Raw genomic sequence first — 27,603 nt, 5'->3', positions numbered from 1 at the left:
TGTGCCAGCTCCATTCTTAATCTGGATTGTAAATAAACTCCCCTTCACATCTTAGCTTTCACTATTATTCAGTCCATTTCAGTAATTCCAATATTGCTTTAATTTCAAGAAGTTATGAAACAACAAAAAATATACATCCTAGGTGAACCAATATTTTGTTTTCAACTACAACAATATACATCTTTAATACATAAGATAATATGTAGAGGCTATTTTTTGACGGCCATTTCTGCAATTATTTTCGGATGCAAAATATGCCCAAGTTGAGATGCAGATGGATTTAAAATTCTGCTGAGATTGAAAGGTGACTCACTCATCCATCTCCCCCTTCTCCAGCCCACTTTTTTTTACTTTTGGATAAAATGCCTAATTTTTTCTCCAGAGCCTCAGACTGTGTATTCTCAAAACTTTTTTTTTTGGCTGCTCTGCATGGCTTGTGGGATCTTAGTTCCCCAACCAGGAATCAAACCCAAGCCCCCTGCAGTGGAAGCGTGGAGTCCTAACCACTGGACTGCCACGGAATTCCCCTCCCACCCACTTTTTAAATTGCAAAATATGAATTATAATGGCAAGAATGTTACTTTGCTGAGCCTTTCCCATTAGGAGTTACGCAGTCTATAAGCCTGCTGACCTCCGTATGGCTTCACAACAGGGCTGATCTTTGGAGTAGAAGATGTTTAGACAACAAATACCCAGAACTGGGGCGCCCATAAGAAAGATGGACAGATTTATAAGAGTTACAAGGACAAGTCCTCACCCTTCTATAAAAGTGCCAGAGGAGTTTAAATGTCTATATAAATGGGAACAAATGTTGATAAGTTTCATCTACATGACATCAAATCATTGGGATGAAATATGGAAAACTGAATCTATCATTCAGATATCTGATGTCATGCAAAGACCTGGACTACTATCTGAAAGTCCTGCCTACCAGAAAATGGTGTAAGCTTCAGCCCTGAACCTCAGAAGTAATATCTGAACAGACTTCCTATTGAACACAAGTTTCCCAAAGTGGACCCTTTTACTTGGAAAAGTTAATAAGTAAATTTCTATTAGTAAACATTATATTTATCTAGTTCAGAAAAAAGATTACAAATTTACATTTATGGTATATTAAAACAAAGTTCTATCTCTTTTTTCACATTATTTGTCATCTCAAACTTAGTTACAGTAAACTTTAGGTGTGAAATCATGGAAATGGAGGGGAATTATTCAGTTTCAAGATAACACATGAAGAACAAAAGGCATTGAAATTTGGTTAATAAATAGTTGTTTAATGAAATACAGGATAAGTGACTTTTATTTGGCTTTATCTTACCAGTAAATGAAGCATAATCTTAAAATATTCACTAGAACTGTGAAAAAAGTGTGACTCCATAGTTTATTAATTATATTTATCTTCCATTCTGGCTATGTCATAATTAACGGCACACCAATTCCATTATTACTAGATGAGATGATTTAAGTTGATGAATTGATCTGAGCTGCTTGACAGTCCAAAAGATCTGCTATTTCTGGCCTAAAATGCTTCACAATAATATTTCGTAGAAAGCTTTCATTTCCTGATATCTCTGAGTATTACACATATGTTGGGAGGATTTTGTGCAAGGCAAGGGTTTTGTAATCCACTGTTCCATCTTGAAAATAAAAACAAATCGTTTCTAGTCACGCAAACTGCTTTCTTCCTTAGAGAGAAGTGCTAAGGAAAAGTTAATAGAACATAGCTACTCTTTTAATTAGTCCTTATTATTTGGAAAACTGTATAATTGCTACACGAATTCCTGGAAATTTCTGGCTTTAAAACTGTTCTAAGTCAGAAGGGAAAAATGTCTTAAAATTTTTACAGTTGATCTGACCTTTTACAATAATAATAAAAACTATGCCTTGCATTTGAACTATTTTAAATAGTTCTTCACAGAAGATAATATAATTCACATTTCAAAACTTCAAGCACTTCAAGATACTTCCTGGACTTTTTACCTGAGTTCTATACCGTCTAATAATATCATATCTCTTTGATGCTCAGCTCAAAAATGAAGTTTGCAAGTGTCCCAAGGAAGACAGGTGTGCATAAGATCAATTTACTCCCAGGGTCAAAGAGCAAAATTCTAAGGGTATCTAGAGACACACACCTATAGAAATTGTAATTTTTTGATGAAAATTGGTACAATATGTTGCACAGATGAAAGAGAAAAAATTATTCTTAAACTATACTTATTGCTGAGACTAAAGAGCAGATAGAGCTGACAGCTTTCTAAAATTTATTCCTACGGATCTTTTTCTTCTGACCTATTCTGATAAAACTTCTTGAAACATCTCTACATGCTGCATATAAAGAACAGAATCTGGACAATGAATTAAACTGTAGATCACTCCAGCAGTAATTTCATATGTATTGCTCTTCATTGAAATAAAATATCAATAGATGAAAATCATTGCTGCTTTGTTCCCAAGATTGATTGACAAGTTTGGATTTGAAGCCCACATCTTCTTTATTAGCCAAGTCTTTCACAAAGAGAAAATGTGGGCTTGATTTGTGAGCTATGATAAATGGTCTGAGAAAGATGGTAGTAGGGCCAATTTGATATGTACAGTATTTCATATTGGCAAATTGCTTCAAGAAATTCCACCCTCTTTCCCAAAATGTCTTCAACATCCTTGGGAAAATACATACTATCATGAGCATAATATATTAGGTTGTCATTAACAACTGAAAATCCATTTCAAGACTGGGAAGCATCAACCACAGTTCTTATAGACAAAACAAGACCCCAAATCATTTTGCAGTATTGAGTATGATTTTTAGATGACAACAAATCATTCTTTATTTCAAAATTGGAGCTAAGCATTCATTTATCAGTCTATGTTCTATTAAAATTTAATTTGGGTTTTCTCAAGTTCAATCACATACCCATTCCAAAAAAATCTAAATGTGTACATAATAAAAAAAAATTTGTTTTAACAAAAAAGGAAAAAATATATTTTCCATTGTAAACAGTCTCGTTATCAAAAGAAAGAAAAATTATAGGGGTGTTATTTGATAGGCTTAATGTGGCACATGAGGAAAGGCACAAAGAGAAGTGGCTTGGAATTATTATATGATACAAGGGTAGTGAGAAGCAGGGAGTAATTTTCAATTTTAAAATAGTATTACCAATTTAGATGTCGAAGATAAATGCTGGATAGACTAAAATGCACTGGCAAAGAATTTCTCACTTTATTATTGTTTTGTTACCCCTACTCTTGACAGAGGAACTACAGTTTATAGCTCAGGGCCAAAGGAGTACTGTCTCTACACTCACACTTTTTGCCACCCAGTCCCTGATCACCGTTAACCAGCTATGTGACATCAGGTAACCAACCTACTGAACTCAAGGGGGGCTTGGTATCCTCATCTGGAAACTGGGAGCACTTAATTCAACAACTTGTAAAGATGAAAAGAAATGAGCAACTAGCAACTCCTCAATGAATTTCTATATTACTATGATATTATCATCATTATATTATGTTATTATTTTTATAATAGTTTTACTTTACATTCTCTTACCATGAAATTTCACTAAAATATGATAAAAATAAGAATAACCATAAAAATATGTACTTAGTTGTCATTACCAACGAGAGAACATAAATATTTACTATGATCCCATCTCATTTCTCAGACAGAATTAAGCAACCTCTAAATTTCAGACTATGCATATGCCAAGACTATTTAGAAGTCAGTGCTCTAAAATTAGTTATAATAACAATGATATGTTTGATAAAAAAGAAAATAAAATATTGTACTTATTTATGTTCACTGACCAAAATTATCTACTATCATTCCATGGTAAATTCAACCACTCTAAGAAAACTCCAAGCTAACCGTTACTGACTAGTTGTCTGAGGAATAGCTGCTCTATGAATATGACAATTAAGGGCTCTATTCTCTGCTCTCAAGTTAAATGTATATGTTTCTATTTTTGCCACAAACAGGAGAAGTCATAGGAAGCTCTATTTTAAAGATGCTGTATCTACAATAGAATTGACAGTGTGACAGATGAACTGAGAATAGATGTTATCTAGTCAAGTTTCCAGTCACAGTTTTGTATCAATGGATTTTAAATTTGCTTATATCATTAAAGCAAACAGGTATAAACCAAAGACAACGGAAAGAGATATATGCTGTTTGGGCTCTTTGTATATGTCCAACTGATTCAGCTGCTTTGACTTTGTAATAAATACGCTAATTTTTAAACATTCTATTGGTTATATGGTCAAAGTATTTTAGCAAAGGCTACATTTGCAAGCACAAAAAGATTCTGATTAAAGAGATACTTCATAAATCAATGAAAAGAAAAAACAACTAGTTTACAATAGAAATAAGAACACTTTTTTTTTTTTTTTTTTTTTTGCGGTACGCGGGCCTCTCACTGCTGTGGCCTCTCCCGCTGCGGAGCACAGGCTCCGGACACGCAGGCCCAGCGGCCATGGCTCATGGACCCAGCCGCTCCGCGGCCCGTGGGATCCTCCCAGACCTGGACATGAACCCGTGTCCCCTGCATCGGCAGGCGGACTCTCAACCACTGCACCACCAGGGAAGCCCACAACACATATTTTGACTAGATATTTATTTTCTAGACTAGATAACTTGCTCAAATCCTCTTTTTCAGTTGGCATACTGACAACCTTGGTGAAACAGAATCATTCTGTTTAGAAGTTTTCCCCGAGAGGTGAACATACCCGAAGACCTGATATTTACAGACCCTTTGTATTTGGAAATTCTTACCATTAACAAATATTAATTATGGTAGCTACAGACTATAAACACGTTAGCCTGGAGAGCAGTAATTTTTTAAAAATCACAACTTGTTTGCATCTAAGGAACCCAGATCAACAGCTCTAAGCCAATCTCCTAGCTTGTTTTCAGTATGTGCCGAATGAGTCATTTATTATTTCATCAATACCTTCCAAATGTAAAGGGCTTATACCTATTTTTTGAAATTAAAAATCCAGAGATCATCATTCATTCACTCATTCATTCATTTATTTATCTATCCAATAAAATATGAATAATTTGAAGAACTACTAATATTTTATTTCTACAGTGGAAATTGCTACTCTCTTTTTAAAACACGTGGAGATGCTTTCCTCATTAGATTCAATTAGAAGCATGAGATACATATTATCTTGCCCACTATGAACAGACTACTAATACTGTTAAAATTACCATACTACCCAAGGTAATCTACAGATTCAGTGCAATTCCTATCAAAATACCAATGGCATCTTTCACAGAACTAGAAAAAATAAACTCAATATTTGTATGGAAACCCAAAAGAGGCTGAACATCCTAAAAAATCTTGAGAAAGAAGAACAGAGCTTGAGGAATCACTCTCTTTGACTTCAGACTATTATAAAAGCTACAGCAATCAAAACATTATGGCACTGGCACAAAAACAGACACATAGATAAATGGAACAGAATAGAGAGCCCAGAAATAAACCCAAACATTTACGGTCAATTAACCTATGACAAAGGAAGCCAGAATACACAATGGAGAAAAGACAGTCTCTTCAATAAGTGGTGCTGGGAAAACTGGACAGCTACATGTAAAAGAACAAGATTAGAACATTCTCTAATATCATATACAAAAATAAACTCAAAATGGATTAAAGACCTAAATGTAAGACCATAAAATTCCTAGAGGAAAACATAGGCAGAATACGCTTTGACAGAAATCATAGCAATATATATTTTTTGGATCTGTCTCCTAAAGCAAAGGAAATAAAAGCAAAAATAAACAAAAGGGACCTAATTAAACTTAAAAACTTTTGCAAAGCAAAGGAAACCATTGACAAAATGAAAAGACAACTAACTGAATGGGAGAAAATATTTGCAAATGATATGACCAATAAGGAGTTAATATCCAACATATATAAATAGTTCATACAACTCAACATCAGAAAACCAAATAACCTGACTAAAAAATGGACAAAAGAACTGAATAGACATTTTTCCAAAGAGGACATGCAGATGGCCAACAAACACATGCAAAGATGCTCAACATCGCTAATCATCAGAGAAATACAAATGAAAACCACAATGAGATATCAGCTCACACCAGTCAGAATGGCTATCATCAGAAAGAACACAAATAACAAATGTTGGCAAGGATGTGGAGAAAAGGGGACTCGCACACACTGTTGGTGGGAATGTAAATTAGTGCACCCAATGTGGAAAAGAGCATGAAGGTTTCTCAAAAAATTAAAAATACAACTACCATATGACCCAGAAATTTCACTCTTGGGTACACATCCCAAAACAACCAAAAACACTAATTCGAAAAGATATAGGCACCCCAATGTTCACAGCAGTATTATTTACAGCTGCCAAGATACAGAAGCAACCTAAGGGTCCATCAACAGATGAATGGATAAAGAAGATGTAGGGTGTGTGTGTGTGTGTCTGTGTGTGTGTATGCACACAATGGAATACTACTGAGCCATAGAAAAGAATAAAGTTTTGTCATTTGCAGCAACATGGATGGACTTGTAGGGCATTATGCTAGGTGAAATAAGACAGACAGAGAAAGACAAATATTGTATGATATCACTTATATGAAAAAGCTAAAAAAATACAACAAACTAGTGAATATAACAAAAAGGAAGCAGACTCACAGATACAGAGAACAAACTAGTACTTACCAGTGGAGAGAGGGAAGGGGGGCAATTTAGAGGTAGGGGATTAAGAGGTACAGACTATTATGTACAAAATAAGCTACAATGATATATTGTATAACATAGGGAATATAGCCAGCATTTTATAATAACTATAAATAGAGTGTAGCCTTTAAAAATTGTGAATCACTATACTGTACACCTGTAACATGTAATATTGTACAAAAAATAAATTCTCTTATATAAATAACCACTTTAACATCTATAGAACTCTTAAAGAATTAATCTTTAGAAAAAATGTGTCCAGCACTCATCTAGGGATTATGGATAAGACAGAACCATTGGAACAATATTTTGAAGTGACTGGAACAGAAGCTGCTAAGCAGGCATTTAGCAAATTTGTTGAATGAAGAGAAGACATTTGAAATTGTTATAAGCAAATGAATGGGTGTTCAGAGTTCTTTGTGAAGCATGCTCCTTGAGGGACCAAGAGATAGGATTCATGCAGGTCCCTCACGGGTTTCCAATGCTTCTACTGTAGTGTATTACTCCCCCTTTCTTCTCTGATTTATTTATTTATTAATTGTTTCATTCAGCCAGTATTACTTAATAGCTCTTCTCTGCCATGCTGTGTACTAGGCATTTGTGATTTAGGTTTGGGGTAGAAGGCCTTATGTTTCAGTGTAAGTTCACTATGCTTTATCACACCTTAGTCTTTTAAGTCATGAACAGTAGAAAAGAGTAGCAGTGTGGTGGTATAGAAAGAGCATAGATTTTTTTTTTTTTTTTTGCAGTATGCGCGCCTCTCACTGTTGTGGCCTCTCCCGTTGTGGGGCACAGGCTCCGGACGCGCAGGCTCAGTGGCCATGGCTCACGGGCCTAGCCGCTCCGTGGCACGTGGGACCTTCCCGGACCGGGGCACGAACCCGTGTCCCCTGCATCGGCAGGCGGACTCTCAACCACTGTGCCACCAGGGAAGCCCTAGAGCATAGATTTTAGAGCCACATCATGGTCCTTCCATATAGTAGTTCTGTGGCTTATACAAACCACTTAAGAAATAGCCACGATGTCTATAAAATTTATAATCTAGAACCGGCATGTAAGACCTTAATACAAATACTCATAATTATTTAATAAAATGATAACCTTAGAAATATATTTTAGGTGAACATAGAAGATATTTGAAATTATTTGAAGATTTTAAAAACTCCTGAGAAAAATATGAATCATAACCTTCAATTATTTCAGAGATGAATGATAACTACAGGGAAGAAACAACTAATTATCTGAACTAATTTAGATATTCTATTATATTTTTAAAACTATGTTTAAAACGTATAGCAAACATGAAAATGTCTGGTTTGCCTGCAATTTTCTTTTTGCCACAGAAAAAAACACATAACAGAGACCACAAAGGCAATATATATGCAAATTTAAAATTAGCAGCCATCTTATATCCTATTATAAATGGAGTTTCAGAGAGTTTTTCCTTACAAAGATACTTATCATAGTCCAGAAACAATTAAAAATTAAGAAAAAAGAAAAGGTACCATTTACTTTTCTCCCAACCTCTGTATTCTGCACCCACACACAGATGCCAGAAAGAGCTTTAGTTTCAATACTTAGAAAAAGGATTATATTAAGAAGGATATGCTTATAAAATAATACTACATTAAAAATTATTTGGGAGTCTATCGCACTAGAGCCCCAAATTAGAAAGAAATTTATACATTTAGCTGGGCACTCTTTGCCTGCAAAGAGTATGAAGTATGATCTGTATACCTGCCACGCAATCCCACCCTCACGCTCTTGAGCCCACAGAGCAAGGTCATTTTATGGCTCCATGCTTTTCACACCACAGTCTATTCTCTCTGCCTAGTATGAATCCCCCTACTCCAATTCTTTTACCCCTTAAAAACTCCCACTCTTTGAATGCACAGGTTGAACAATACTTGATGAAGCCTTTCCCGAAACCCTTCAGGAAGAATTCATCACTTTATCCTCTCTATGTCTAAGGACATCTGTTCACTAGAACAATAAGTATCACTTCTATTATGTTCCCTGAGAGCAAACTGGCTCTAAATTCCAAGTGCTCGCCATTGTTCCTGGCACATACTGAGTGTTCAATGAGTATTTTTGAATGAAAGACTTACTTTCTTGATTCCTCCTTAAAAAGTTTACAAGTATTTCTAGTTATACACGTTGAGCAGCAAGCAGACATGGTATAGTATAAAAACTGACAGAATTATTATAGTTTAAATCTGGTTCTTAAATAACTATGAACATTAAAAGTCACAATTTTACATTTCTGCAGCCTAGCTGAATAATGCTGCTTCTCCTCTAATTAAGCCTGGATATGGTGACCACACTGGGAAGTTTAAAAAAGTTTTCTAAAATAAAGTGTCCACATTCCAGGCAAAGAGAAGGTGCCATTCTTGGGGACGTTCAAACACTTTCAGGAGCACTTGATTCACTTAACCATTTCAGTAAAAAATCAATAGTGTACACTTAATACCTGTTTTCACATTATTTAATGTAATTGTTGTGTTCAAAGGGGTTCTTTTTAAAAAATCTCATCTACCATTCACTTTGTCATGAGAGAACAAACAGATACAAAACATTAATTATCCTTCCCTGCTGTGAATGCATAATGCATTCTTATGTAAAGCAACAGTACCACAAATAGTATTGTGATAATAAAATACTAGTAATTCTATGTTGCAGACCAATGACTATGATCATATGCTATGGTAAAGTTGAGAACTTAATGTGTGTATCATGTAAGTTACTAGGTCAACTTGGTAAACAGACAAATAAATTCATATGTGAGATAATGTAAAAATCTATTATCCCATTAGAGTTCCTTTAAAACATTAATAATGTTTTGCTAAGTTGCAAAAAGAATTCATAATATTGAAACCCCTATAGTTTCTTAATATAATTGTTTACTTTTACTGCTAATTAACGCAAGATATCTTCATAGACAACCCAAGTCAAAATAAATAAACTTATTTCACCTATTTTTCCTATAAATAGTAAAGATACATGTACTATAGAACATGTACATTTTTTTCAAAGTACAAATCTGAAATATGAGTAGAATTTTCCTCAAATATCAAGACAATATATTTATTTTAATGTATATTCTTAAAAATGGCAATTTTCTATCATTTTTCTTGGGCCTGTTTTCAAATGAGAAATGACTCTCAAAGGAGAAATTGAAGTATGAATGATACACAGGACAACAGAAACCCATCAGAACTTAACTGATTAAAAAATTTTCTTATCTATTTCAGATGCGTTGTCAACAGGATTTTTCCCTTGGGAATTTATAGTTGGTAAATTAGCCAAAGAAAAGAATGCTTCAAAAATTTCTTATCATGCAGTTGTTTGCTTTTGCTTCAAATAAACAAAACATCCAAAATTCATGCAGTACCAATAGGTTAAAATCTCCTAAAATCTTGCAAGTGAGGCACATATTGACATAATCTGCTATTTCCCTTAAAACACAGACCTTTCCAAACACTGAACAAAATTTTAATTCCAGAGAATAAATGCCTTAAAAAACTATATCCAAAACAACAACTTTTAATTGATTGTATTTCTTGTTTCAACTAATTTTTAGAGCTCTTTAGAAAAATAGTAGCAATGTGTATATATTAATATACACTTTAATTACTGCCTACATTTTCTAAAGAAACTGGCAACAACCAATTAATCAGTTGGTGTTTTAATGTGAGAGGGAAAATATACATATTATGATAGGGAAAAGCCATTTACTTAACCATGAAATGAGACTGCCTAGGCCAATGTTCCTTGGAACTAAGAATGCCAAGTGGTGCTATGTGTAAAAATATGTGCAAAAAACTCTTTAGTCCAGTGAAGTTTGCGAAATGTCTGTTCAAAAAAGTTAAATAGGTAGTGAAGGAATTCCCAGAGCGGTTAATATGCTAATGTCCATTCTAAATCACATCATATGTCATAATAGGCAGAATTTTCCAGACTACTTAATAATAAAATCTTTTTTTCCCTTTTTTTTTTGTAGAAAGAGGGGAACATTCCTGGCCATTGACTACAACTAGGTCTTGATGTACCTTTTTTTGGTACACATACTCCTTAAGTGGCTTTGTAGCAATATTCAGGTCCCTCAAACCAAACATTTTTTGGAGCTTTAATAGAATGACTCCTTTAGCTACTTTACCTTAGTTAGAAATTTACATTTCTCTTTTACATTTGGTGTTGTTTCATTTGTTTTCTAATTTTCCACTTTCAGAGAAAGAAGTACCAACCTGAACGCTTCAAGGTACTCAGTATCTCCCATGGGGGGATCAAGGCCACCTGTCCAGGCAATATTTATATTGTATCCTTCACCAAGGCCTGTTCCAACCTAGGAAGAGAAAAACCACACCACAGTGGGTAGAGAAGAGCACAGGGAAGAAGCAAGAAGAGAGGAAAACAAACACATGTGAGCTCTTGAAATAAACATCAAACAACATGTCAAATCAGCCCAACTTTGCTTGACAACCAGTGCTCTGGGTTATGCACTTGTTCTGCACTGGTTCTTGGTCCCGTGGGACAATTCAGTAATCTCGTGTAATTTAAAACACCAGCAAAGGACAAGAAAATTAGGGGTAATCATGCAATGCAATTACCTGAAAGATACAAATAAAAGTGGGGCTCTAAAGAAATAAACCGAACCTCATTTGGGGCTCCACTGCCAGGGAAAAAGTTCCCTTCATCATAGCGATGGAGTGAAATATACAGGATGCTGGGGTCAGCATAAAAGGCCTGCTGTGTACCATTTCCATGGTGAACATCCTACAGGGGAAAAAAAAAAACCAGATGACAAATACAGTCGTGTCTCACTCTGTGTGGAGACAACTTTTCTAATTTCTAGTTCCCTGTCTTTCTACCCCACCCTCCTTCTCATTTGCTGTCTTGTATGTCCCTCTTTCTTTCTCCTGTTCAGCTTGCTTCCACACCACCCCCTTTACTTCCTGAACTTTCAGGCAAATTACCCTTTAATGCACTCATTTTTTAAACTGGCTTCTAAAAATCAGGAAACCACAGCAAACATGCCCTGGAGACTCCAGATGAGCAGTCATTGAGAAAGCCCAGTCCTTTGGTACAATTAGATATTTATACACCGGCCCTTTGTACTCTTTGCTTCAGTGATGGAATCTCGCATCCTGTTTTATGGAGGAATTTTATGACTTATTAACTGCCAACAGTTCATAACCCCTTAGGCTTAATTAACTAGCCTCATTGGCCTCTGCGGAAAGACTAATGTTTAAACTACAAACTAGTATTTTGCAGAAGGATCTATGGCTTACAGAGCATTTTCGCAATTCTTGACAGAACACTAAACATACGTGTATGCATTGATTTGCCAAGTCCCACCATTAAGGTCAAAGGCTTTGCAACCAGCTGAGTAAATTGGCTTTCTTGAAGCGTTCAATTCAGTTAGCAGTCCCTCAGCAGTTAGAATGACTTCAAAAGAGATGCCAGATGCAAAAAGGACTTCATACTTTATTTTGGTAAAATCGTGAAGGCAAGAGTCAAAGACACAGGAGCGTGAGCTCATTAGCTATTAAATCATTTGGGCCAAAGCAGAAAGATGGCATGGGCCTTTATGCAATCTTGTCCAATCTGCCTAATTTTAATATTATATTATGGCTCTCTTCCCAGCCTCCTTCTTCCTATTTTTTCTTTCTCCACACCACTCCCCCTTCCCACAGGAAAAAAAAAGGGGCCTGTTTCATTAAAATGAAAGAAAAAAAATTCTTAGGACATTTGTATTTGATAATGATTCAAGACTTAATAGTTCTTTTTTTCTAATTGTTTTATGATATAAACATGCTGGAATTGATAAAAGATATAGGAAAAATAAAACCAGTAGCATTTTTAAAAACATCCTTACTAAAAGACCCCAAGTGTCAAGAGTCTCAGTTAATATGGTTCCTAATAGCTTCTGACCAAGATAAAATAAATGACTCATAAAAGTGAATAACCTATATATTTGTATTTAATATAATATTACTGCTACATGTGTAACATTTATAGTTTCAGGTTCTGTTATAAAAAAGTATTGGTCACTTGTAACTACTTACTTACACTGTATTTTATATCAGTAAGAATCACACTATTTTCAACAATGATTCCTACAATTTTTGAGTCAGGTACCATATTAAATATCTTACATAGATTATTTAACATTTATATGAGGTATATGATATTATCGCTGATTTAAAAGGTAAACAGACTGAGACTTGGAGAGCTTCAGTTATTTTTCAAGACAGCGTCTTGAATCCACTTCTCACTCCAAAGGCCAAACTCATAACCATTATGCTGTTAACTTACACTTACATTCATTATCTCTTTGATCTTCTTAGCAAACCTATGAAGTGAGACTGGTGGTCATTATTGCTCCTTATTGAGGTTTATATAACTTGTCTCCACTTCAACCTCCAGCCCAGAACTCCCTCACTAGACACCACCAAAACCTCCTTTTGGTGGGTTCTAAAAGCAGTGAGCTTGCTATCCACAGTGTAGACATACACGGATCTTCCCCCCTTTTACATAGTACATATATCCAAAATCAATTAAGGAATCATAAAATATTTGGAAAGAAAGGCATCTTTCCAGAAACTTGTACTGACTAAAGGCATACACACACATCAGGAAAAAAAATAGCTTACTGAAAAATATATATATTAATTCCTGGATTTCTGAACGTTTAAAGGAAAGGAAGGAGGAAATAGCAAAACTTGTCCTTTATGAGAACAAAAATGATACAATTTAACCCACAATGTCTTGAATTTGCTACTGGATACCTAGAGGATGGACAAACAAAATATTTTGAAAAATAACAGTGATAGAATGTTTGCATTGCTACTACAGGATAGAATTTTTAGTCAGCGTTGTAAGAAAAATTTTTCGCTGGGCCTAGATACCTCCACAGTTTGCAAACCAGAAAAATATTGCCTTGATGTTGTAAAGGTTTATCTAAGAAGGCCAAATAAAAGATCATTTGTCTTAGATATAAAATAATATGTTCTTCAAAAATGTGTTGGGTGCTTATTGTTGCACAAATTTCAGAATAAGAAATATACTCTTGCCCACAGCACAGTAAGGTTTCAACAGACATTATTCATTAAAATTCACAAACCCATTCTAAAAATACTTGGATAATTCTTGATTCCATATTTATATTCACAAAGCATTTAGAGATAAAGGTAAGTCCAAATGTGCCTTTTGTTTTGGGCAACAACTTATAATCTTGAGAGTATTTTTCCAGTTTCTCTGAAAATATAAATACAAACTACTTACTGGTCAGATATGATCTGAGGATTTTTTCTCCACAGCAACAAATATATACTAGATCAATATAGGACAATTATTGGTGATTATGAGGACTTACTATAGTAAGGAAATGAACCAAATCATGAACAGCCTCAAAACAGATCTTGTATCTAAGATTTGCTGGGAAATACTGAAAAATAATTTCACTATTTTACTGGTTAACGACATACTGTGAAAATTTATTCTATACAAGGATTTAGAGCCAACATGTTTTCACTACAATGTTAAAATAGCTCTGAATAAATTATATATTCTATCAACTAACGTTATCACTTATAATTATTTAGTACGGGCACTTGCGACAATCCTTTGGTCAAGTTTGGTGCTTGACCAAAAATGGAATTGCCTAAAATCTATGGACATTTGAAGTGTCTTTTTTTTTTTTTTTTTTAATGAAAATAGCCTAAAATATATTATTTTCGACTGAAGGTCACATTACATAAAAGCTACCTGAGTCATTCAGGCAAATCCTACTTCTAGGACAGGTTCACGCCCTGAACACAACGGCCAGTCTCTTGCAAGCTGAAAAGCAAGTGCACCTGCTCTCTTTCCTCACCAATCTGCGTATCTTTGGAATCTTCCCCAGAAGGAGAACTGGAATGAATAAGCTCCACAGATCAACTAGAATCATTCCTGCCTAAAATACTCAACGCCTCTGATATTTGGCTGTGGCTTCAAATAGGGGGTGAATTAGAGCTCTCTGTTACTAGGCATCTAAAAAATGTGGAATCTAGCTGCTCTAACAATGGAGTACCTCTGCCTTCTGTTGGCCTAGGAATTGATGGAGCTGGTTCATACCATTTAGCTAAAGTTAGTGACTTTGTATATGCAGGAATGAAGTTCTTCTGCCGCTGAAGAACCTTCACTTTTCCTCTGCTAACTTGCAGAACAGACCTGTCAGCCAGGGAGAACGGATGTCTCAGCGCCACGTGGCACTTTAAAACTTCCTTCTCGGCAGCTGGAAGAAACAGGGGAATTTCCTCAAAGTATCCCTGCAGCTGCAGAATTTGGAAGACTTGAAAGTAAGAATATGCGGGCTGGTGGTGATCTCAGAGGCAACCCTTTGGACAGAACTTCATATGTTTAGAGAATATAAAACAAAAACTTCTCTTTTACTATAGCCTGTTGGGAAATCAGTATCCTTTACGTGGGATAATGGAGCAAATTCATAATCAAAGGCCAGTAAGCTTACAGGACACTCCTAATAGCTACCAAGCAACTTAATTTATAAATCATATCAAATTACATCCAACAAACTTTTATTCTTATATTCATGTACAAAAACAAAACCTTACACACAAATCCTCTGAGGTACAAAATATTCATCTATCACAAGCCAGGCATTTTAGCCTTCAAGTCTCTTGTACAATTCATTGCTTTAGAGTTTGGATGTCACAAATGTGCTTTTAAAGAGCCTCTTAACAGTTATTATCTTCATAGTAGAGGAGATTCCTCAGAAAGTAATACTAAAAAATTCTTAAGGATAGGGTGACAGTTTAACAATCTCCTTCCTGAATAATTGTGACAAATTTAGAAAGCATAGAAAAATTTTCCCACAATCCTTGGTCTTCGTCTGCTACCTTTCTTCAAGTTTTTTGCTTATCTTTCGAGCAAAACTTAAGAGTTCTAGAAACATATTAAATGTTTTTTAAATGTACCATCTTATAAATCATGCAAGCCAATGATTATTAATTATTTAAAACGTCATTTTGTATATACATGGGAAAATAGGTACTGATGTCCTCCTTTTTGTAAAATTTTAAGACCTTGCTGCTGTAGTATATCTAGGCCTTCAACACATTTCTTTAATGTTGAACTATGACCTATACTGAAACATAAGCATGTTTGGAAAATACATGGGAAGTTGGGTTTCAATACCCTCAGCACCAAAGAACTTGCAGAAAGGCTACACTACAGGATGTGGAAAATAACCATTCCTACCCAACAGTACAAATGGTTATCAGTCTTTCATTCCTTTTATCTTCATTTTAACTTGACTAAGTATTTCTTCACATGGCTTGGTTTGTGCTCTCTCAACCCTTTGGTGTGCCTGCTTAACTGAATCGGAGGGCGGGACAGGGAGGCCACGACTTCCCAATAAGATTTAATTATGAGTGCAGATACGAACAAGATTTAGACTATTAAGGCTTGCACTTCAAAAAAAACTTTTAACATATTTTGCCTTTAAATCTTTTATCACCTGCAAAAATTAATTAAGTGCAGATGTAGCAGGTTAGCTTTGGATGCCAGGGTTCATTTCCTGTCTATGCTTTGTCAGACAACCTATTACACCTCCTCGTGAACTGGAGGCAAACCGAAAACGGGGCTCATAAATCACCAGTCAGCTCTCTTTCGCCCTTTCCTGGGTTGCTCCTTTTGTATGGGGCAGATCTCCAGCTCATTATTCACAAATATACTATAGACAACCTGCCAAGTGTCATCTGCATTTAAACAAACCATTTGTTAAACTAATTATAACTCCATTGTGTAAGAATGCATGATGTTAAAATGCAAGACTAATCTAATGCCTCTGACTTTTAATCACTCAGGGTTCCTGCCGGGAGTCATCCCAAACTGGCATACATGATCTGAGATCTTTTCAGAAAAAATGACATGCTGACTTGTTTTAATAATACCACTGTTGCACAACAAGCAATATGACTGCTAACCAGGGGAAGTGGCCAATTGGTTACCAAAGCAACAGCATTCTTTCCAGCACATCTGACTATTTAAAGTCTATATTCTGCAGGGAAAAGTAAATTCAGGTTCTGTTGGGTTATTTTAACTGTGGAAGTATCAATTCATTTAAGCATCATAAAAGTTGCCCTGATCTGCGCCTTCTTCTCATTAAATTGCAGTTAACACCATGAAAGTGAAACGTGAATGTTTATGGTTTCAGAACTGCAATCCTGAATTTAATGAGTTTCCACATTCAAAGGAAACACACCCTTCAGTTGTTTGCAAGTGCGAAAAGCAAGGCAACCTAACAGAGAAATACAAATACACTCCCTTTTATCTAGAGTCACTGAAAATGCAGCTCTGGCCAGGAATACATACCAGATCTACAATCAATATCTTGCTTATATTTAGTTGGTCTCTCAAGTATTTGGCGGTAATTGCAACTGAATTAAAAAAGCAGAACCCCCTGCGGAATAGAGAAGAACAGAGAAATAAGAAAGCAAATCAGCCAGGAAAACCATTATAAATAATGTTCAGAGCATTTTTTAAAATGCTATATGATCTCTGAAGCCATAAATCTGCTTCTGGGAGTACCTCGCAAGATTTCTCAGTCCATCTGCTAACAATTAGAGGCTTCAGAGACATGCACGGGGCAGGTGACCGCCAGGAACCGTGGCGCTTGGAGATGGGCAACAGTCCCTGGTACTTACATGGCCGTGGATTCTTCAGCGTGATGGCCTGGGGGCCTCACAACAGCAAATCCATTCTGTAAGAACAAGACAGATTTTCATTGATCAGATAGGAGAGGATTGCTTGGATCTCCATGTACTACAGAGCATCAGGCACACACAAAAACACTGAAATCTGTAAGAGGCTTCAGAGCTTGTTTTCTTGCCCCCTTTACCATTTCACAGAATGAACAGAAACAATACATATGATCACATTTTCTCAGATCATGTCTCAAAAAGAAGGCTCCCACAGAGCCAGGGGAAGAACGGGGATTTGGGAGTTGTACCTAGCTGGCAAATGTGTACATCAGCTGTTATACTAGCATGATTCATTTTCAAGAACAACTTCTTATTTTATGACACCAGCATCCTAGAGAGGGAGAACAAATTCATTTTTGGTGCAGGTTTGGGTCAAAGTTCGGAAAGACCACGGAGGATCCAAAGTGAAAATTCTTTAGCTGGATTTCCTCAATGATTATTTCCACTCCAACATCAGCAAAATGATAAATTTACACTCACACACTCACATACACACAAAAGAAACCCAGAAAGGTGAAAAAGAGAACAATGGAAAGCCCATATTTCTTCCAGTCTATAAATTTAGCTTGGATGACTGCCAAGACTTGCAACTTTATTGGATTCCCTAAGTCAATTTCTAGCCCACGTTCTGGAATTTTATAAAGAATTCCAGGGCTGAGTAGCAATCAGATCTATCCATGATCAAGGAATGCCTTAACCTCCAGATTAGTTGGAATGCATCACGGAAAGCTGAAGTAACTCCAGCATGAAGGCAGGGAACTATAAATCCTTGCAAAGCCAGCATGCTCAGAAAAGCTGGGCTGCTTGACGTGAAAAAAGAAATCATTTATCAGATGGCTCACACCATCTTTCACTTAACTATGATACAAGTAACATGCTCACGACAGAATGTTTCTTTAATATACAATCCTAAAACTTTTGAAATAATTTTAATATACCCCAGGGATATTTTTTCCCAGATCTTACCACAAGCATAAAGATAGTCTCAAGAAAAATAACCTATTCCCAACGGCTGTAAATATACATAAATTTTTCTAGAACATAATGGTAATTAACACACAATGAGTTAATTTGCTATATATTTTGATGGGCATATACATAATGATAATCCCAGAAGCAAATTAGAAGTCAATAACACAATACCAATTACAAATCTAGGAATAATGATAAACATACTCCCTATGCTTGTTCTCAAGCAAGTTACTATCTCTGTGGCTATAAAAGATTAATATAAAAGAAACTATTAATGAACAACACAAGACAGTAGAGAGTGCAATTTTAAGATTGTGGAGTGAAACTCTAGAGTGCTACATGACATCTGAGAATGGAGAATTCTGTAATGATTAGATATGTGTGATATGTTTTACTGCGAAAACAGTAGTTAGGGTGAAAATAACAACCAATATAATACAGAGCAAGATAATTAGCATGTAACAAAATTTTACAATTAGATTAACAATACTAATGATCTTTTATAATTCAATTAAAAATACTATGTTTTGTGTATTAAAGGGCATGACTAGACAATACAAAGAAGAAAACATCCAGTAATCAATAACTATAAGAAAAAATATTCACCTTAATTAGTAATCAAATACAAGCAGATGAAAATCCCAATGGGAAGCCATTTTTCCACTTAGGACATTAAAACTTTTAAAAATATTCCATGCTGACAATGGAGGGGTGCCTATATACTGCTAAATGATGTCTGCAGGAGGATAATTTATTATAGTCTTTCTGGAAAATAATCTACCTCTATACATTTAGAGCCTTTATAAAACATTTACCCTTTGAACCAGTAATCTACTTAAAAGATTTTTGCTCTAAAGGTGTTATTGTGTAGACAAGTATTTATGTAAAAGATAATGTTTTATTTACAATAGGAAAAATGGGAATGATCTAAGTTGGTTAATATTAGGAGAATGGTTAAATGAAATATGGTACATCTATACCATAGAATATTAGCCATTAAAATTTTGCTATAAATATTTAGTGGAACAGTAAAGACTTAGCAATTTACAAGTACTGGTGTTGAAAATAATACATACAGCGTGATATATCTGAGTGATAGTATTATGTGGATTATATTTAATTTATAATTTCAAGTATTTTCCAAATGGTTTTACAACAAACGTCAATTATTTCAGAGTGAAAAAATACTATAAAACAAAGAGAAAGTTGAGAGGTAAATTTTAAAGGGTCTTACAAGAAGAGTTGTGTTCATAAAGGTGAAAAAGGACTTAAATGGTATTCTGGGCAGGGGGAAAAGCATAAACATGGCTCAGAGAAAAAGAATTTTAGGAAGTATTATGTACAGAAAATGAACCTGAATAGAGTTCATGTTAAGGAAAAAAAATGGAAGTGAAATAGCACAGGTAACTAGCTAGATTATAGAAGACAAAAAGCCAAATAGAATTTAATTCCATCTTCTTCTTTTCTCTTATGGCCAAATTCCTTGAACAAAAGGTCTGCCTTTCACTTTACAGTTGTCTTCAGTCACCTCTACCACTTTGCTCAACTACTTGATTTTAGATTGAAAATTATCTTCTTGCCAATAACAAATATTTTCTTAGTTATCATGGTCCACCCAAACTTTCCAATGTGTTCTCAGGAATGGCAAACTCCCCTACATTTTCCAAGTCTTTTCTGAGGGGCCCCTGCCTTTCCTTAGTTGAAACCTGGCAAGGCTGCTTCTCCCATAATATGCTCAGGTGGTAGCTATTTCCTCTCTCACATCTCACCAACCTGCCTGCAGCAGAAGATGGAGCTTGTGTTCTCCTTTCTCATGGCTGCTTTGAGACCATGAAGCCCACTGCACCAATCCTCCACAACACTTTCTTGTAAAAAAGGATTAGATCACCCAGAAAGAGAGAAGATAGAACACAGTTAAGATGACTGAGTCCTGGGGTAGTCCAGCTCTCTTTCCCTCCTGTTGGACTAGAGGAGTTGTCAGTCCTCCTAGAAACTATCACCTGTGGTTAGGATACCATCCCCTCCTACTTTTCCACTATCATTTATGTTTTCCTCACTAACATATTAAATTCATATTAAAATTCCCAATTATATACATTTCATCAAGACTTAAATAGGCTCAAGTTCCTGCCATCTTGAAAATAAAATTATATATATGTTAACTAAGACAATACAAATACACACACCCACACTACATATATACATATATATGTATATGTATATATATATATGCATATATATATATATATATATCTCCATCCTTACTTTGATTGACCCTTCTAACTGCCACATGTCTTTTCTTCCCCTTTAAAACTCTTGAAAACGTGGTTTAACCTGCTTTCTCTTTTTGCGTTTTCCTCACCTCTGCCTCAGTCACCTATCTCTAACTTATCTTCCACCTCCATTAGTCCATTAATGAAGTTTTTACTAAGGTCACCAATAGCCTCCATGTCATTAAATCTAATGAGATTTTTATGCTCTCAGGCTACTCGGTCTCATTAGCTTTCAACACTACTGGCTACACCTTCCTTTTTAAAAGATTCTCTTCCCTTGGCTTCTGTGACTTCATACTCTCCTGGCTTCTTTATCTCTCTTTCAACTTCCTAATCAGTCTCCCTTAAGGCTCATACTCCTCAATCTGTTCATTAAATACTGAAGTTACTCAAAGCCCAGTCTTAGGCTTCCCCTCTCCTCTTTCTATACTTACTTCGTAGGCAATGGCACAACTGTCGTGGAATTCAATTACCACCCATCATCAGATACTTCACAGATTTTTATTTCCAGGATGAACCCTGCTCTGAGTACCAAAATACCAGGCCACTTCCTTGATATCTTCACTGGGATATCCCAAGGTCACTTCAAATTTAGAATATCCAAGATCAAACTCCTGATCTTCTCACAGCCTTCCCTAACTTACCAATGATACCATGATTCATCCAGTAGCTCAAGTCAGCGACCAGTGAGTTATCCTTAATGGCTCCCTCTCCTTATTGTTCTTCTATCTCATTTTAATTCATGACCAATTCCTGTTGATTTTGCTTTTAAATATCACTCAAATCTATGTACTTATATCTATATCCATTCCTTGAATATTTTGCCTTTGGAATTTCTGCCTTTGTCTCCATCACTCAGTTAATTTCTTAGCGATTTCAATAACCACACAGAATATCTATTCAATATCATGATTTCTTAGTTCTCTGACTCCTTGCCTTCCATAAATCTGTCTTCTATTTACAGCCATACTCCTAGACCTTGCCATTACCAATAAATAATGACATCTCCTCCAAAATCTCAAAGTCAAATATCCTACTCTCCTATTTTCCTGTTGAGGCTTCAGCAGCACTGGGACTTCCAATCCTTTGACATTACTTAACTTTAAAAAAAAAATTTTTTTTGATGTGGACCATTTTTAAAGTCTTTATTGAATTTGTTACAAGATTGCCTCTGTTTTGGTTTTCTGGCCACGAGGCAGGTGGGATCTTAGTTCCCTGACCAGGGATTGAACCCGCACCTCCTGCATTGGAAGGTGAAGTCTTAAGCACTGGACTGCCAGGGAAGTCCTGACCTTACTTAACTTCTGATGTACATCATTCAATCCCCAACACCATGTTCCCTTCCCTCCTTATCTGACTGAGACTTCACAGTCCATTATTATATTTACTTCCTTGCATATATTTTTAGACAACTTGTCCTTTTTTCCTTCCAACATACTCCCCTGGTGTGTTGGTCTGCTAGGCTCCCAAAATAAAATACCACAGGCTGGGTGCCTTAAACAACATAAGTTTATTTCTCTTAGTTCTGGGGGCTGGAAGTTGAGATTAAGGTTTGGCAGGGTTCGGTTTCTGTTGAGAGCTTTCTTCCTGGCTTGCACATCCATCTCCTTTGTCCCTGGAGTCCTCACTCAAGGCCATTCTCTGAGTGCATGTATACAAGCACAGAGAGAACTATGGTGTCTCTTCCACTTCTTATAAGAACACCAACCCTATTGCATTAAGGTCCCACCCTTATGAAATCATGCAACCTTTATCATTCCCTCACAGACCCTTTCTCTAAATTTGGTCACATGGGGAGTTAGGGCTTCAACATATAAATCTTGGGGGACACAAATATTCAGTCCACAACATACTTATAGTCACTTTGTCCTTTTCTTCCTTCAACATACTCCCCTGGTAAAACTGTAACTCTGATTAAACACAATTTGCATCTGCTCTGTCCCTGCACCTAAGCATATATAAAACCCACACGCCTGGTCTTCCTTTAAATTCACGATTAGAAACCTCGGTAGGCTCTTCATGATGCCTAGCAATCATACTATATCCCTTAGTCGATTAACTCTCCAAGCCTTTCGTATGGTATTTCTACCCTCTTCTCTTTCTTCAAATCTCCACTAACCCCTACTCACCCTTTACCCTTTGTGATGACTTTGCCTCTTATTTCACTTATAAAATGGAAGCAATTAGAATAAAATTTCCTCATCCTTCCATAATAAACTCTATCCATTTACTAGTCCCCAATAAGATCTAAGGGCAATTAATTTCCCTGTGCTGCTTCTCTTACCTATTCAAAGACAAAGTACCTATAGTTTCCCCTTCTCTCTACAATATCATTAATTATTTCATCTGTTAGATTATTGCCACCACAGTAAAAAACATATTTATTTTTCCTCTTAATATAAACAAAACCAAAATGACAAATAAGAGTATTATATTATAATGCTATAATGTAATACGTAACACAAAAATAATATAATGCAAATAATAATATGATAGATAATAAACTCCAATATTTGATATTCATTTAATCCAAAAATATCTGAGGGCAGATAATATTATTATTTCTATATCACAAATAAGGAAATGAAGGCACAGAAAGATTAAAGAACTTGCTTTAGGTTCATGTCTAGCAAGTGACAGCTGGGATTCCATCTCACACACTCTGACACCTAAGAACAAGCATTTAAGACCAACAACACTGCACAAATGATCTGGCCTCTGCCCACCTATTTTTTGTTTTTTTGCATTTTTTAAATTTATTTATTTTTTAACATCTTTATCGGAGTATAATTGCTTTACAATATTGTGTTAGTTTCTGTTGTACAACGAAGTGAATCAGCTATATTTATACACATATCCTCATATCGCCTCTCTCTTACGTCTCCGCCAACCCTCCCTATCCAACCTCTCTAGGCAGTCAAAAAGCACAGAGCTGATCTCCCTGTGCTATGCAGCTGCTTCCCACTAGCTATCTATTTTACATTTGGTAGTGTATATATGCCAATCCTACTCTTTCACTTCTTCCCAGTTTACACCTCCCTGTCCCGGTGTCCTCAAGTCCATTCTCTGCATCTGTGTCGTTATTCCTGTCCTGCCCCTAGGTTCATCAGAAGCAGTTTCTGGTTTGTTTTTTTTTTAGATTCCATATATATGAGTTAGCATATGGTATTTGTTTTTCTCTTTCTGACTTACATCACTCTGTATGACACACTCTAGGTCCATCAACCTCACTACAAATAACTCAACTCCGTTTCCTTTTATGGCTGAGTAACATTCCACTGTATATATGTGTCACAACTTCTTTATCCATTCATGTGTCCATGGACACCTAGGTTGCTTCCATGTCCTGGCTATTGTAAATAGGGTTGCAATGAACATTGTGGTACATGACTATTTTGAATTATGGTTTTCTCAGGGTATATACCCATCAGTGGGATTGCTGAGTCATATGGTAGGTCTATTTTTAGGTTTTTAAGGAAACTCCATACTGTTCTCCATAGTGACTGTATCAATTTACATTCCCACCAACAGTGCAAGAGGGTTCCCTTTTCTCCACACCCACTTCAGCATTTATTGCTTGTAGATTTTTTTGATGATGGCCATACTGACCGGTGTGAGGTGATACCTCACTGTACTTCTCATTTGTATTTCTCTAATGATTAGTGATGTTGAGCATCCGTTCATGTGTTTGTTGGCAATCTGTATATCTTCTTTCGAGAAAGGTCAATTTAGATCTTCTGCCCATTTTTTGATCTGGTTGTTTTTTTGATATTCAGCTGCATGAGCTGTTTATATACTTTGCAGATTACGCACTTGTCAGTTGCTTCATTTGCCAATCTTTTCTCCCATTCTGAAGGTTGTCTTTTCATCTTGTTTATGGTTTCCTTTGCTGTGCAAAAGCTTTTAAGTTTCATTAGGTCCCATTTGTTTACTTTTGTTTTTATTTCCATTTCTCTAAGAGGTAGGTCAAAAAGGATCTTGCTGTGATTTATGTCAAAGAGTGTTCTGCCTATGTTTTCCTCTAAGAGTTTTAGAGTGTCTGGCCTTACATTTAGGTCTTTAGCCATTTTGAGTTTACTTCTGTGTATGGTGTTCTAATTTCATCCTTTTACATGTAGCTGTCCAGTTTTCCCAGCACCACTTATTGAAGAGGCTGTCTTTTCTCCGTTGTATATTCTTGTCTCCTTTATCAAAGATAAGGTGATCACAGGTGTGTGGATTTATCTCTGGGCTTTCCATCCTATTCCACTGATCTATATTTCCGTTTTTGTGCCAGTACCATACTGTCTTGATTACTGTAGCTTTGTAGTTCAGTCTGAAATCAGGGAGCCTGATTCCTCCAGCTCCGTTTTTCTTTCTCAAGATTGCTTTGGCTATTTGAGGTCTTTTGTGTTTCCATACAAAAATTGTGGAATTTTTTCTAGTTCTGTGAAAAATGCCAGTGGTAGTTTGATAGGGATTGCATTGAATCTGTAGATTGCTTTGGGTAGTATAGTCATTTTCACAATGTAGAGTCTTCCAATCCAAGAACATGGTCAATCTCTCCATCTGTTTGTATCATCTTTAATTTCTGTCATCAGTGTCTTACAGTTTTCTGCATATATGTCTTCTGTCTCCTTAGATAGGTTTATTCCTAGGTATTCTTTTTGTTGCAATGGTAAATGGGACTGTTCCCTTAATTTCTCTTTCAGATTTTTCATCATTAGTGTATAAGAATGAAAGAGATTTCTGTGCATTAATTTTCTATCCTGCTACTCTACCAAATTCATTTGTTAGCTCTGGTAGTGTGCTGATAGCATCTTTAAGATTCTCTATGTATAGTATCATGTCATCTGCAAACAGTGACAGCTTTACTTCTTCTTTTCCATTTTGACTTCCTTTTATCTCTTTTTCTTCTCTGATTGCTGTGGCTAAAACTTCCAAAACTATGTGGAATAACATCAGTGAGAATGGGCAACCTTGTGTTGTTCCTGATCTTAGTGGAAAAGGTTTAAGTTTTTCACCACTGAGAATGATGTTGGCTGCGGGTTTGTCGTACATGGCCTTTATTAGGTTGAGGTAAGTTCCCTCTATGCCTACTTTCTAAATAGCTTTTATCATAAATGGGTGTTGAATTTTGTCATAAGCTTTTTCTGCATATATTAAGATTATCATATGGTTTTACCCTTCAGTTTGTTAATGTGGTGCATCACATTGATTGATTTGCGTATATTGAAGAATCCTTGCATTCCTGGGATAAAACCCACATGACCATGGTGTATGATCCTTTTAATGTGCTGTTGGACTTTCTTTGCTAGTATTTTGTTGAGGATTTTGCATCTATGTTCATCAGTTATATTTGTCTATAGTTTTCTTTTTTTGTGACATCTTTGTCTGGTTTTGGTATCAGGGTGATGGTGGTCTCGTAGAATGAGTTTGGGAGTGTTCCTCCCTCTGCTATATTTTGGAAGAGTTTGAGAAGGATAAGTGTTACCTCTTCTCTAAATGTTTGATAGAATTTGCCTGTGAAGCCATCTGGACCTGGGGTTTTGTTTGTTGGAAGATTTTTAATCACAGTTTCAATTTCAGTGCTTGTGATTGGTGTGTTTATATTTTCTGTCTCTTCCTGGTTCAGTCTCGGAAGGTTGTGCTTTTCTAACAATTGGTCCATTTCTTCCTGGTTGTCCATTTTACTGGCATGGAGTTGCTTGTAGTGATTCCACATGATTCTTTGTATTTCTGCAGGGTCAATTTTTACCTCTCCTTTTTCATTTCTAATTCTGTTGATTTGAATCTTCTACCTTTTTATCTTGATGAGACTGGCTAATGGTTTATCAATTTTGTTTATCTTCTCAAAGAACCAGCTTTTAGTTTTACTGATCTTTGCTATTGTTTCCTTCATTTCTTTTTCACTTATTTCTGATCTGATCTTTATGATTTCTTTCCTTCTGCTAACTTTGGGGCTTTTTTGTTCTTCTTTCTCTAACTGCTTTAGGTGTAAGGTTAGGTTGTTTATTTGAGATGTTTCTTGTTTCTTGAGGTGGGATTGTATTGGTTTAAACTTCTGTCTTAGAACTGCTTTTGCTGCATCCCATAGGTTTTAGGTCATCGTGTTGTCACTGTCATTTGCTTCTAGGTATTTTTTGATTTCCTCCTTGATTTCTTCAGTGATCTCTTGTTTAATTAGTAGGGTACTGTTTAGCTTCCATGTGTTTGTAGTTTTTACAGATTTTTTCCCTCTAATTGATATCTAGTCTCATAGTGTTGTGGTCGGAAAAGATATTTGAGATGATTTCAATTTTCTTAAATTGACCAAAGCTTGACTTGTGACCCAGGATATGATCTACCCTGGAGAATGTTCCATGAGCACTTGAGAAGAAAGTGTATTCTGTTGTTTTTGGATGGAATGTCCTATAAATATCAATTAAGTCCAACTTGTTTAATATATCATTTGAAGCTTGTGTTTCATTATTTATTTTCATTCTGGATGATTTGTCCATTGGCAAAAGTGAGGTTTCCCCTACTATGATTGTGTCACTGTCTATTTTCCCTTTTATGGCTGTTAGCATTTGCCTTATGTACTGAGGTGCTCCTATGTTGGATGCATAAATATTTACACTTGCTATATCTTCTTCTTGGATTGATCCATTGATCACTGGGTAGTATCCTTCTTTGTCTCTTGTAATAATCTTTATTTTAAAGCCTATTTTGTCTGATATGAGAACTGCTATCCAGCTTTCTTTTGATTTCATTTGCCTGGAATATCTTTTTTCATCCCCTCACTTTCAGTCTGTTTATGTGTCTCTAGGCCTGAGGTGGAGACAGCATATATATGGGTGTTGTTTTTCTATCCATTCAGCCAGTCTATGTCTTTTGGCTGGAGCATTTAATCCATTTACATGTAAGGAAATT

At 35.8% G+C, this 27,603-nt stretch overlaps 1 protein-coding gene across 10 annotated transcripts in view; it reads right to left on the bottom strand.

Moving 5' to 3' along the window:
• The window catches only part of HDAC9 (histone deacetylase 9), a 581,092-nt gene that overhangs the window by 191,848 nt on the left and 361,641 nt on the right, over positions 1-27,603 (bottom strand). For all 10 annotated transcript variants that reach the window (XM_027102607.1, XM_027102608.1, XM_027102611.1 and 7 more), the window contains 4 exons: positions 17,411-17,466; positions 17,079-17,166; positions 11,358-11,477; positions 10,949-11,046 (listed from right to left, as the gene is read on the bottom strand). In XM_027102607.1, coding sequence (XP_026958408.1) covers positions 10,949-11,046; positions 11,358-11,477; positions 17,079-17,166; positions 17,411-17,466 — 362 coding nt within the window. The remainder of the gene's footprint in view (positions 1-10,948; positions 11,047-11,357; positions 11,478-17,078; positions 17,167-17,410; positions 17,467-27,603) is intronic.

Source organism: Aethalodelphis obliquidens, unplaced genomic scaffold (genome assembly GCF_003676395.1).
Source record: "Aethalodelphis obliquidens isolate GAN/ISIS:26980383/991018 unplaced genomic scaffold, ASM367639v1 scaffold5, whole genome shotgun sequence".
NCBI lineage: Eukaryota > Metazoa > Chordata > Mammalia > Artiodactyla > Delphinidae > Aethalodelphis > Aethalodelphis obliquidens.
This window is presented reverse-complemented; position numbering and strand designations above follow the sequence as displayed.